The sequence below is a fragment of the Balaenoptera physalus genome (assembly GCF_965194825.1).
Source record: "Balaenoptera physalus genome assembly, chromosome: 6".
Lineage (NCBI taxonomy): Eukaryota > Metazoa > Chordata > Mammalia > Artiodactyla > Balaenopteridae > Balaenoptera > Balaenoptera physalus.
The window spans coordinates 54542218-54557357 of record NC_138885.1 but is presented as its reverse complement, the minus strand read 5'-3'; the positions used below and the strand labels follow the sequence as shown (position 1 = coordinate 54557357).

The 15140-nt window shown below is 35.8% G+C and overlaps 1 protein-coding gene across 1 annotated transcript in view; it reads left to right on the top strand.

Moving 5' to 3' along the window:
- The window catches only part of PLA2R1 (phospholipase A2 receptor 1), a 112777-nt gene that overhangs the window by 77617 nt on the left and 20020 nt on the right, over positions 1–15140 (top strand). Inside the window, 3 exon segments of the mRNA XM_082464908.1 lie at positions 3998–4062; positions 10218–10321; positions 11885–12024. Coding sequence (XP_082321034.1) covers positions 3998–4062; positions 10218–10321; positions 11885–12024 — 309 coding nt within the window.

Genomic DNA, 15140 nt, shown 5'->3' with positions numbered 1-15140 from the left:
GAGCTGATACTTGGCCAATGCTTATTGTAACAGTGTCAAGCACGGCTAAGTACTAACGTTTAATGGCATTTAATCTTTCTAAGAACTCTCTGTGGGAAGTTCTATCGTCAGCACAATTTACAGATGAAGAAGCTAAGACTCCAAAGAGGTGAAGCAACTTTGTTACACAGCAGCTAAGTAGTGGAATTTGGAAGTGATCCCAGGTCACCTGACTTACAAGGTCATTTTTAAAAATGGCCACAGGCAGCAGAACAGCATATTCATTACATTAAAGGGCTGGTTCTAAAAATCCATCCAAAACAAGGAAACCCTTGTGCATTGTTGGTGGGAATGTAAGTTGGTGCAACCTCTATAGAAAATAGTATGGGGGTTCCTCAAAGAACTAAATCCAGCAATTCCACTCCTTGGTATATATCTGAAAAAAAAATGAAAACACTAATTCGAAAAGATACATGCACCCCAATTTTCATAGCAGCACTATTTACAGTAGCCAGGACATGGAAGCAGCCTAAATGCCCATCAACAGAGGAATGGATAAAGAAGATGTGGCACATATATACAATGGAATATTAGTCATAAAAAAGAATGAAATTTTGCCATTTGCAACACGTATATGGACCTAGAGGGTATCATGCTTCATGAAATGTCAGACAGAGAAAGAGAAATACTGTACGTTATCATTTATATGTGGAAGCTAAAAAACAAAACAAATGATTAATATAATGGAACAGAAACAAACTCACTGATACAGAAAACAAACTAGTGGTTATCAGTGGGGAGAGAGAAGGGGGACAAGATAGGGGTGGAGGATTAAGAGGTATAACCTACTATGTATAAAATAAATAAGCTACAAGGATATACTGTACAGCATAGGGAAATATAGCCATTATTTTATAATAACTTTAAATGGGGTATAATCTATAAAACTTTTGAATCACTATGTTGTATAGCTGAAACTAATAGAATATTGTAAAACAACTATACCTCAACTTTTTTTAATTAATAAATAAAATAAAATAAAATCCCTCCCCAAAAGATGGCTGTCAGCTCTGTCTCAGACATGCACAGTAAAGGGCTTCTTTGATCGTTCCAGCAGAGCTTAGCTCTTTTAGGAACCTCTGCAGGTCTTCTCTCTTAACCTTTCCCTTAATTCACTCTCCCAGCCTTTGGTTGTTGGGAATCCAGTGGAAATGGCAGAGTTAATACCTCCCACTGAAGGGAATAGTAAAACCCCACAGGCTTAGACATTTGAGAAGGCATAGCCAGTGCCATGATCTAGTAGAGGACTAGATCTAGTGATCTCAAACCAGACAAACCTTGTAGTGTCTTATACGGCAAAATTATTACCAAGCCTATGACCATGTTAATAAAGAATGCCCTGTCAGTATTATGGGTGAGTGGCTGACTGATCTAACACTGCACTGTGCCACAGAAGAAAATCATCATAGGGAATGTGCAGACCAAGAATGGAGCAAGAAAACCAAATGGGAAGGGTATCAATTTAGAAAAAAGAATGCTGTACATTGCTAAAGCAGTTCTTCCTCCTGCTTAGTTTATAGCAGTTAGGCAATTTTTGTTGGTGGTAGCAGTGGTATATATGGTGACCATTTACATTCCTTAACTAAGAAATCCCATATCTAAGAACGTCTTGCTAGAATGAGTCAGTCCAGAAGTTCTGGATGAGGAACTAAACATGTAGAGGTCATACCACTCATTCTTGTGGCATGCCCATCCTATAATTGCCGGAAGAATAAGAATTAAATAATTAAATATTTTTAAAGTTACATATGCATTGTATAGCTCCTCTAAGAAGAGTAGTAACTCAGAAATGTGAAAGACAAAGATAACATTCAGTTGGGAGTAGAAGAACTAATTATTGAAAAAGAAAGCTGGATGCATTTTTTAAAAATCTGAAGCAAAATTTTTTTAACAGAATATTTCCGTCTTGGAAAAGTGATGAGTCAGAATTTCCTCTTTGACTAACAGAAAGCATGATGTGAGGGAATTTTTGAGTACTAGTTTTTTGAGCCATCTTGTTGGTCAGATTAATGCCAAAAAAGTAAAAAAACATGAGCACTTTAGGAGTTGTTTGACATGAACTAACATTTTTATGCTGTGTTGTACAATATTTGCATTTCAAAATTGCAATTTACTCTTACTTTTAAATTTTTATTTCAAAATATTTCTAACAAAAATATATCAAATCTATTAGTCATCCTCAAAAATCTGGTGTTTTAAATCCTTAAAATAACTTGGTTTTGCTATTTTTATGGAAACATTTTAAGAGATGACAGGTTGTTCTTCCTTATACTGCTTAGTAGATTAATATATTGGCTATTGCTGTGGGTTATTTCTTTTTGGTGTGTTCTTCCATACGATGCTATCTATAATGACTGCTCTTCTGTAACAAAACATAATTGATACTATGAGGTACATGGTTGTATCACATTTTTTATACAAAAGAATACTAATATCTTCTATTGTTGCAGTTTCATACCTAAATGGAAATTTACAACATCTATTTTTCACATTGGATTTTTCACTTTGGGTGTCTACTATCTTGTCCTATGAATTTCTGTTCCATATCACAACAGGTTGTGATGTGCCCTGTGGAGGATTACCGTGCTATAATCGAGGTAGTAATAAATATGCCACTTAAGATGCAGTAGTTACACTTCCCCTTTAGAGGTCCTTAATTGGGGCAGTGAACAATCAGGCCATGATTTCCACTATTGTTGCACATGAGACCTCTTTAGATTGAATGAAATTGTTGTGGTTCTTCCACTGAGTTCACAGCCAGTCTCCATGGACCCATTCCAAAATCTGACAATAGGAGTCTAAATTCAGCATGTAAGAACACGTCCATGAAACAACAACTCAGGGATCCAAAATTATAGTTGTTCCATCTTGCATTATTCTTAAATTGTTGATATGGCAGACAGCCACACTGATTAAGGAGTAAAAATACCTGTGTATAAATTACAATGTTAGAGAGCTATTAGGTTCTGTTGTATGATGACCTGAAATTCACATGGAAAAATATTTATATATCTTAAAACGCATTCCCAAGTCTTTACAGAAGAAATGAAAGTGTAAATTTAAATGTACAATGCCTTCAAATTAACAGGTTTTTAGCATAAAAAATTAAGTTACATTTCACACACAGCACACACACAATAAAGAATATTGCTTTAAAGACCTTAGAGAAATCCTTAATGCCTGTTCTTCTTTTATAGTTAAAGAGGGAATTTCAATTTCCTGGGTCATAAGTCCAGTATTACATCTGCTCTAATGTGTGTATGCATGTGCATGCCTATGGTGTTTCAAGTTTATTCTTTACTGTACTGGGATCTATGTGATAAATAATGGTGTAAATTCATAAAATATATAAAGGATAATTTTCTAGTTGTCAACCATTGGAAATACTGTAGTATTATTTTGTCTAATAATGCGATTTCCATTTGAATGGGGAGGGTGCTAATACTTAGTTCAAAAACTTACCAATCAGACTAATGCTTAAAATACAAATTATTTTTACTATTGAGGTCTTTGTGTCTCGAATTGTTTTTCAAGTAGGTGGCATATATAGTAAACTATAAATCACTGAGCGCATAAACCACTAAATTTTTAGTCAAAAAAGGAATCCACATTCTATTTTGCTTTACAATATTACTTTTTAAATCCCTATTATGAGAGTTAGAAAATTTACTTTTAAATATATAGGAAACATTGTAACAAAGTTATGGCATGTTGTATGAAACCAAAATTATTTTCAATATTTGATTCCAATTTTCTTACATAATGAGGAGGGAGTAGTTTAGAATAATGAAGTTTCAGGTCTTCTCAAGATGCTAGGCCTTAGTGTACTCTTCTTTAGATAATTGGGTAAAATACTGAAGAATAGAAAGCTATTAACAGCGACCCCATTAATCTTAATAGTGAAAAGGGAAAAGAAGTAGGATAAATGCTGAACATTCTCTCTCTCTTTTTTAAATAGCTATCAAAGTATGGTGTAAACTGGTGGATTGGACTTCGAGAAGAAAGAGCCAATGATGAATTTCGGTATGGACCTAGATTAATTTGCATTTAACTTTGTTTAACGGGTTTTTATTTGCAGAATGATTAGACTAGATCTTAGTGGTTAACTTGTTGAATAGGAGATTGGTTTAAGATGGTGGAGTAGAAGGACGTGCTCTCACTCCCTCTTTCGAGAACACCGGAATCATAACTAACTGCTGAACAATCATCGGCAGGAAGACACTGGAACTCACCAAAAAAGATACCTTACATCCAAAGACAAAGGAGAAGCCACGATGAGATGCTAGGAGGGGCACAATCACAATACAATCAAATCCCATAACTGCTGGGTGGGTGACTCACAGACTGGAGAACACTTATACCACAGAAGTCCACCCACTGGAGTGAAGGTTCTGAACCCCACGTCAGGCTTCCGAACCTGGGGGTCCGGCAACGGGAGGAGGAATTCCTAGAGAATCAGACTTTGAAGGCTAGCGGGATTTGATTGCAGGACTCCAACAGGACTGGGGGAAACAGAGATTCCACTCTTGGAGGGCACACACAAACTAGTGTGTGCATTGGGACCCAGGGGAAGGAGCAGTGACCCCATAGAAGACTGAACCAGACCTACCTGCTAGTGTTGGAGGGTCTCCTGCAGAGGTGGGGGGTGGCTGTGCCTCACTGTGAGGACAAGGACACTGGCAGCAGAAGTTCTGGGAAATACTCCTTGGCATGAGCCCTCCCAGAGTCTGCCATTAGTCCCGCCAAAGAGTCCAGGTAGGCTCCAGTGTTGGGTCAACTCAGGCCAAACAACCAACAGGGAGGGAACCTAGCCCCACCCATCAGCAGACAAGCAGATTAAAGTTTTACTGAGCTCTGCCCACCAGAACAACAGCCAGCTCTACCCACCACTAGTCCCTCCCATCAGGAAACTTGCACAAGCCTCTTAGATAGCCTCATCCACCAGAGGGCAGACAGCAGAAGCAAGAAGAACTACAATCCTGCAGCCTGTGGAACCACATTCACAGAAAGATATACAAGATGAAAAGGCAGAGGGCTATGTACCAGATGAAGGAACAAGATAAAACCCCAGAAAAACAACTAAATGAAGTGGAGATAGGCAACTTTCCAGAAAAAGAATTCAGAATAATGATAGTGAAGATGATCCAGGACCTCGGAAAAAGAATGGAGGCAGAGATTGAGAAAATGCAAGAAATGTTTAACAAAGATTTAGAAGAATTAAAGAACAAATAAACACAGATGAACAATACAATAACTGAAATGAAAACTACACTAGAAGGAATCAATAGAAGAATAACTGAGGCAGAAGAACAGATAAGTGACCTGGAAGACAGAATGGTGGAATTCACTGCTGCGGAACACAATAAAGAATAAAGAATGAAAAGAAACGAAGACAGCCTAAGAGACCTCTGGGACAACATTAAATGCAACAACATTTGCATTATAGGGGTCGCAGAAGGAGAAGAGAAAGAGAAAGGACCAGAGAAAATATTTGAAGAGATTATAGTCGAAAACATCCCTAACATGGGAAAGGAAATAGCCACCCAAGTCGAGGAAGCACAGAGAGTCCCATACAGGATAAACCCAAGGAGAAACATGCGAGACACATAGTAATCAAATTGGCAAAAATTAAAGACAAAGAAAAATTATTGAAAACAGCAAGGGAAAAACGACCAATAACATACAAAGGAACTCCCATAAGGTTAACAGCTGATTTCTCAGCAGAAACTCTACAAGCCAGAAGGCAGTGGCATGATATACTTAAAGTGATGAAAGGGAAAAACCTACAACCAAGATTATTCTACCCAGCAAGGATCTCATTCAGATTCCATGGAGAAATCAAAAGCTTTACAGACACGCAAAAGCTAAGAGAATTCAGCACCACCAAACCAGCTCTACAACAAATGCTAAAGGAACTTCTCTAAGTGGGAAACACAAGAGAAGAAAAGGACCTACAAAAATAAACCCAAAACAATTAAGAAAATGGTCATAGGAACATATACATCGATAATTACCTTAAACATGAATGGATTAAATGCTCCAACCAAAAGACACAGGCTTGCTGAATGGATACAAAAACAAGACCCATATATATGCCGTCTACAAGAGACCCATTTGAGACCTAGGGACACATACAGACTGAAAGTGAGGGGATGGAAAAAGATATTCCATGCAAATGGCAATCAAAAGAAAGCTGGAGTAACAATACTCATACCAGATAAAATAGACTTTAAAATAAAGAATGTTACAAGAGACAAGGAAGGACACTACATAATGATCAAGGGATCAATCCAGGATGAAGATATAACAATTATAAATATATATGCACCCAACATAGGAGCACCTCAATACATAAGGCAACGGCTAACAGCTATAAAAGAGGAAATCGACAGTAACACAATAATAGTGGGGGACCTTAACACCTCACTTAAACCAATGGACAGATCATCCAAACAGAAAATTAATAAGGAAACACAAGCTTTAAATGACCCAATAGACCAGATAGATTTAATTGATATTTATATCACATTCCATCCAAAACCAGCAGATTACACTTTCTTCTCAAGTGCACACAGAACGTTCTCCAGGATAGATCACATCTTGGGTCACAAATCAAGCCTCAGTAAATTTAAGAAAATTGAAATCATATCAAGCATCTTTTCTGACCACAGCACTATGAGATTAGAAATCATTTACAGGGAAAAACACGTAAAAAACACAAACACATGGAGGCTAAATAATACGTTACTAAATAACCAAGAGATCACTGAAGAAATCAAAGAGGAAATCAAAAAATACCTAGAGACAAATGACAATGAAAACACGACAATCCAAAACCTATGGGATGCAGCAAAAGCAGTTCTAAGAGGGAAGTATATAGCTATACAAGCCTACCTCAAGAAACAAGAAAAATCTCAAATAAACAATCTAACTTTACACCTAAAGGAACTAGAGAAAGAAGAGCAAACAAAACCCAAAGTTGGTAGAAGGAAAGAAATCAGAGAGGAAATAAATGAAATAGAAACAAAGAAAACAATAGCAAAGATCAATAAAACTAAAAGCTGCTTCTTTGAGAGGATAAACAAAATTGATAAGCCATTAGCCAGACTCATCAAGAAAAAGAGGGAGAGGACTCAAATCAATAAAATTAGAAATGAAAAAGGAGTTAGAACAGACACCGCAGAAATACAAAGCATCCTGAGAGACTACTACAAGCAACTCTATGCCAATAAAATGGACAACCTGGAAGAAATGGACAAATTCTTAGAAAGGTATAACCTTCCAAGACTGAACCAGGAAGAAATAGAAAATATGAACAGACCAATCACAAGCAATGAAATTGAAACTGTGATTAAAAATCTTCCAACAAACAAAAGTCCAGGACCAGATGGCTTCACAGGTGAATTCTATCAAACATTTAGAGAAGAGCGAACACCCATCCTTCTCAAACTCTTCCAAAAAATTGTAGCGGAAGGAAAACTCCCAAACTCATTCTATGAGGCCACCATCACCCTGATACCAATACCAGACAAAGATACTACAAAAAAAGAAAATTACAGACCAATATCACTAATGAATATAGATGCAATAATCCTCAACAAAATACTACCAAACAGAATCCAACAACAAATTAAAAGGATCATACACCACAATCAAGTGGGATTTATCCCAGAGATGCAAGGGTTCCTCAATATACGCAAATCAATCAATGTGATACACCATATTAACAAATTGAAGAATAAAAACCATATGATCATCTCAATAGATGCAGAAAAAGCTTTTGACAAAATTCAACACCCATTTATGATAAAAACTCTCCAGAAAGTGGGCATAGAGGGAACCTACCTCAACATAATAAAGGCCATATATGACAAACCCACAGCAAACATCATTCTCAATGGTGAAAACTGAAAGCATTTCCTCTAAGATCAGGAACAAGACAAGGATGTCCAGTCTCACCACTATTATTCAACACAGTTTTAGAAGTCCTCGCCACGGCAATCAGAGAAGAAAAAGAAATAAAAGGAATACAAATTGGAAAAGAAGAAGTAATACTGTTACTGTTTGCAGATGACATGATACTATACATAGAGAATCCTAAAGATGCCACCAGAAAACTACTAGAGCTAATCAATGAATCTGGTAAAGTTGCAGGATACAAAATTAATGCACAGAAATCTCTTGCATTCCTATACACTAATTATGAAAAATCTGAAAGAGAAATTAAGGAAACACTCCCATTTACTATTGACACAAAAAGAATAAAATACCTAGGAATAAACCTGCCTAGGGAGACAACAGACCTGTATGCAGAAAACTGTAAGACACTGATGAAAGAAATTAAAAATGATACCAACAGATGGAGAGATATACCATGTTCTTGGACAGGAAGAACCAACATTCTGAAAATGACTATACTACCCAAAGCAATCTACAGATTCAATGCAATCCCTATCAAATTACCAATGGTATTTTTTACGGAACTAGAACAAAAAATCTTAAAATTTGTATGGAGACATAAAAGACCCCGAATAGCTAAAGCAGTCTTGAGGGAAAAAAATGGAGCTGGAGGACTCAGACTCTCTTACTTCAGACTATACTACAAAGCTACAGTAATCAAGACAATATGGTACTGGTAGAAAAACAGAAATATAGATCAATGGAACAGGATAGAAAGCCCAGAGATAAACCCACACACCTATGGTCAACTAATCTATGACAAAGGAGGCAAGGACATACAATGGAGAAAAGACAGTCTCTTCAATAGGTGGTGCTGGGAAAACTGGACAGCTACATGTAAAAGAATGAAATTAGAACAGTCCCTAACACCATACACAAAAATAAACTCAAAATGGATTACAGACCTAAATGTAAGACTGGACACTATAAAACTCTTAGAGGAAACATAGGAAGAACACTCTTTGACATAAATCACAGCAAGATCTTTTTTGATCCACCTCCTAGAGTAATGGAAATAAAAACAAAAATAAACGAATGGGACCTAATGAAACTTAAAAGGTTTTGCACAGCAAAGGAAACCATAAACAAGACGAAAAGACAACCCTCAGAATGGGAGAAAATATTTGCAAACGAATCAACGGACAAAGGATTAATCTCCAAAATACATAAACAGCTCATGCAGCTCAATATTAAAAAAACAAACAACCCAATCCAAAAATGGGCAGAAGACCTAAATAGACATTTCTCCAAAGAAGACATACAGGTGGCCAAGAAGCACATGAAAAGCTGCTCAACATCACTAATTATTAGAGAAATGCAAATCAAAACTACAATGAGGTATCACCTCACACCAGTTAGAATGGGCATCATCAGAAAATCTACAAACAACAAATGCTGGAGAGGGTGTGGAGAAAAGAGAACCCTCTTGCACTGTTGGTGGGAATGTAAATTGATACAGCCACTATGGAGAATAGTTGGAGGTTCCTTAAAAAACTAAAAATAGAATTACCATATGACCCAGCTATCCCACTACTGGGCATATACCCTGAGAAAGCCATAATTCAAAAATACACATGCACCCCAATGTTCATTGCAACACTATTTACAATAGCCAGGTCATGGAATCAACCTAAATGTCCATCGACAGACGAATGGATAAAGAAGATGTGGTACATATATACAATGGAATATTACTCAGTCATAAAAAGGAACAAAATTGGGTCATTTGTAGAGATATGGATGTATCTAGAGACTGTCATATAGAGTGAAGTAAGTCAGAAAGTGAAAAACAAATATCGTATATTAATGCATATATATGGAACCTAGAAAATGGTACAGGTGAACCGGTTTCCAGGGCAGAAATAAAAACACAGATGTAGAGAATAAACATATGGACACCAAGGTGGGAAAGCAGTGGGGGGTGGTGGTGGTGGTGTGATGAATTGGGAGATTGGGATTGACATGTATACACTGATGTGTATAAAATGGATGACTAATAAGAACCTGCTGTATAAAAATAAAATTAAATTTAAAAAAATTTGTTGAATAGCCTTCAAACATTAACTTATAAATTTTCATTTCCCTAACCACAGACATGATTTTTTTTTAATTTAATAAAATATCATGCCTTCAATCCATATCCCAGAACTCCAAAAGTGGTGTTGGAGATTGAACATGCAGAATGAGAGAAGACCTTTAATTTTTTAATTTTTCTGCAGCTGGAGAGATGGATCACCAGTAATATACCAGAACTGGGACAACGGAAAAGAAGAGTCCATGATTAATCAGAGTCAGAGATGTGGCTTCATTTCATCCATAACAGGTTATTTTGTTCATCCACTTTTGGGTTTATAATACAAACATAATTTTCAGAAGACCTGAAGTCTCCTTTTCATTGCATTAGTTCAGTGAGAAGGTTTTGTTTGGTTACTTTGCTTTTCAACTGAGTGTGTTTAATTTTATAAGTCTTAAGTCTTAAGGATGACCATTCCTACAGTTTATTCCATGCATTCATGTTCCTGAAAATAATTTATATCCAGATAAGTCCTTCCTCTTGAACCAAAACTACCAAAAATGAGCCCACTGAAATGGGTTAAAAATTGCCTGACAAATACTATTCTCTATGAAATTTCAACATGGGCCCATTTTTAAAAATCTCTTTGTAGTATCCAGTTTATAATTGGTCAGAACTTTAACCTCTAAAATTTACTTCCATTTTCCCATTTAAGAAAAATTTTCATTGAATTCAGTATTCTTTTTTTTAACACCAGGCATTAATTGCTGCCTGCCTTAGAACACCAACTCTTTGCCTGTTGGATTTAGAAGTACATGTACATTTAAGATGGGTTTTTAAATTCTATTCATCAATACAGTGTTATTGGGGTTGATTGTCCACTCATATCCATCCCACTGTTTCTATCCAATAAAAGGTAATGATGTCCCTAACTCTAACAGATTCTCCTAAGTCAGGAGAGGGATAAACATGGAAAGCAATCTCTGATGTAAGGGCAGCTGCAGAGAAAGTTAAGAGACGAAAAAGCATGTTGTTAATCAGCTCGCTTTTGCCAGCAGGTGTCACAACAGCCTGCAGAAAGGCTATTTGTGATTCTGGAAGAATAGCAGCTAATCGGCATTGAAAATAGCATTCCGGCCCCTCCTTCAGAATGCCAATATCTTTTTGGCTCATACCCCTCACACTAGAAAACTGAATCTGCCCTTGCAATTTACATGCATCCTTGCCCTATTCTGGAATTTATAACTTGAATGCTAATGAAATGCATTCTATAACCTTTACTCTGAAAATATAGCTCTTCTAATTAAAAGAACATTTTCCAAGAGACTGAGGACTTTGGGATAATATTCCTGAGGGCATGTCTCTAAGTGTGTGTGTTTTGTTTAGGGGTCAGGGTTCAGAAGTGCTTCTTCCTTAGAAGTTCCTGAGTTATTTTTTCTAAATTATTATATTTTTAATAATTATAAAGTAGAAATGATCATCTATTGTTTTAGAATTTTTTTACCTTGAAGTTGAATACTTTAAGTCAAAAATATTACTCTACAAAGTATTCTTTGGCTAACCAAGTCAAATATTCTTAAAACTTTCATCAGTTTTGTGATTGCAATCGCAGCATTTGTTTAGATTTTTTTTTTTTTTTTTTTTGCATTTGCAAAATTTCTACATTCTTAAATTAGAATTACTGATTTGGCACCTTGCGCAGTTAGCTCTTTTCACTAGAGAACTCTATGATTAGTAGTTAAATTTAGTTCAATTTCTAGATTTAACAAAGTCTGGTAAACCACAGCAGTCATAAAAAAACAGTGACCAATAGAGAATGCCTACAAAGAGTCACCATTGTTTCCGGTCATTTCTAACCATTTTCTCTTCCAGGACTCTGGGCTAGTGAAGAGTGTTCAGTTTCTATGCCTAGCATCTGTAAGCGAAAAAAGTTTTGGATCATAGAGAAAGAGAAAGATACACCAAAAAAACATGGAACATGTCCCAAAGGATGGTTATATTTTGACTATAAGGTAAACTTGTTTCCAAAAAGTTGCTTTTGTTTCTCTTTTGTAGGTTTTAATTTTAGAAAGTAATCAAAAAGCAGGTGTGGCTTTGAAAAACTACGAGTTGTCCATTGGACCTGGAATTTTTTTGTCACAATTTTCAAGAGATTTGAGAAGTTTTCTATTTAGGGACAGATCTCTTGAAATTAAAAGGTTTTGTCAAAAACAGCCTTGACACCACCCTTCATATGTATATTCAGTTTTTGCTACTGACATTGTCATTCATTGCGCTGTATGACTGTTTCGGTAGGTGGGATGTGTGTGTGTGCACATGTGTGTGGGCATGTGTGTGCATGTGTGCATGTGTATCTAGGCCCTGTTCCCAAATGAGCTGTCAGCTCCAGAGGGCCCAGACTGTCTTCTTCTTTTGTGTCTTCCCTGCCTGGAGCCCTCATAGAGCTCTACCCGCCTTGTCAATTGCCTGACTAATAACGTAGCTCCGTCAACTTTGTCTTGAGCCTCATATAGCTGGCACTTCCACGCAGAATTGAATTTTTTTCCTAAATGGCCAGTGGGGATACTGTAAACTAGATTTATTATTTCTGATACTGTCTCCAATTAAGGCTGAGACTTCCCCTCCACTCCTTATGTTTTAAAATAACTTTATAAGCCTTAGGTGGAAGTAATTAAAATGCATCTCAAATTATAAATGTTTAACTCTTTGATAATTAAAAACTCAAACTGTGTCATAATTTCATATGCTAGTAAGAAATTGCTCCTCCATCATGGACAATTTTCAGTCTATGTGTTTAGTTACATTGGCAGGGCATTGCCTCCCTTGTGATCTTCCTCTCATTGTTAGTTTGTGAAATGGGGCCATTTGGACTTAATACACATTTATTGAGCACCCACTACATATTTGGCACTGATATTTTTAATTGTGGTAATATTCACATAATATAGAATTTACCATCTTGACCATTTTTAAATGTAGAGTGCAGTAGTGTTAAGTATAATCACAGTGCTGTGCAATGACTCTGCAAACCTTTTTCATCTTGTAAAACTGAAACTCTAAACCCATTAAACAACAACCCCTCATTCTCCCTCCCCACAGCCCCTGACAACCACTATTCTACTTTGTCTCCATTAATTTGACTATTTCGGACCCCGCATGTAAGTGGAATCATACAGTACTCGTCCTTTTGTAACTGGCTTATTTCACTTCGCACAGTGTCCTCCAGGCTCACCCATGTTGTAGCGTGTGTCAGAATTTTCTTCCTTTTTAAGACTGAATAATATTCCATTATATGTACATAACACATTTTGTTTTTCCATTTATCCATTGATGGACATTTGGGTTTCTTCTACCATGTAGCTGTTTCTGCTGGCAATTTCATATATATATATGAATATATATATATATATATATATATGAATATATATATATATGAATATATATATATGAATATATATATATATTTCTTGTTTTATTGAATTTTTAAAATACACAGAATTGTTATCCCATCTTACCTATGAGAAGACTGAGTCTAATAAAATTATGTGGTTTTTCTGAAACTTACAGCGAATAAGTGTCAGGCTGAGAATCAACCTTAAGTTTTTTGACCCTGAGTCTTGTCCCTTTCCTACAGCTGCCACTTCACATAAGAACTTAAGAATTACCAATCACCTTAGCCCTATGACACAATCAGTCCGGGGGCACTGTGAAATATTTTCTAAAATAATATAGTCATTCTCTAAAATGTTATATAGTATTGAGACACACTATTTTTAATAGTTGATACCTTCAGTCTGCTTCTTATTTTCTCAAACCATAAACTCTTTCTACCAGTTGCAAATTATTTATACATGTCAATATGACAAACATAGCAAATATTCAATAGAACTTGAGTATAACTAAGGTTTTTATTAAAACCTTTGACAATTAGCTTTTTATTGTGGTAAAATATGTATAACATAAAATATGCCATTTAAACCATTTTCAAGTGTACAATTCAGTGGCATTAATTACATTCACAATGTTATTCAACTATCACTTCTATTGCCAAAACTTATCATCATCCCAGACAGAAACTCTGTAATTGGTTAAGCAATAGCTCTCTATTCCCCATCCCCTCTAGCCCACGGTAAGCTCTAATCTATTTTCCATCTCTATGAATTTGCCTATTCTAGATAATTCATATAAATGAACTCATACAATATTTTCCTTTTGTGGCTGGCTTATTTCACTTAGCATAATGTTTTCAAGGTTTACCCATGTTATAGCATGTGTCAGAACTTCCTTTTTATGACTGAATAATATTCCATGCCACATTTTGTTTCTCCATTCATCTGTTGATGGACTTTGGTTATTTCCACTTTTTAGCTATTGTGAATAAATCAGCTATGAACATTGGCATACAAGTATCTGTTGGAGTCCCTGCTTTCACTTCTTTGGTGTATATACCTAGGAGTGGAATTGCTATATCATATGTTAATTCTATGTTTAACTTTTTGAAGAATGAGCAAACTGTTTTCCACAGTGGCTGAATGATTTTACAGTCCTGCCAACAGTGTATGCTAGCAATTTTTCCTCATCCTTGACAACACTTGCTATTTTTTTTTTGACAACACTTGTTATTACCTGTCTTTTTGATTACTGCCAACACTAGAGTCTAGCATTATCTCACTGTGGTTTTGATTTGCATTTCCCTAATGACTAATGATGTTGAGCATCTTCTCATGTGCTTATTGACCATTTGTATATTGTCTTTGGAAAAATGTTTATTCGACTCCTTTGCCCACTTTTTTATTTGGGTTATTTGTCTTTTTGTTATTGAGTTGTAGGAGTTCTTTATATAATCCAGATATAAAACCCTTATCAGATATATGTTTTGTAGGTATTTTCTCTCATTCTTTAGGTTGTCTTTTTACTTTATTGATAATGTCCTTTGATGCACAGAAGTTTTTAATTTTAATGAAGTTCAATTTCTCTAATTTTTCTTCTGTTGCTCATGCTTTTGGTGTCATATCTAAGAATATGTTGCTAAATCCAAGTTCACAAATATTTACCTCATGTTTTCTTCTAAGAGCTTTATGGTTTTAGCTCTTATATTTAGGTTTTGATCCATTTTTAGTTAATTCTT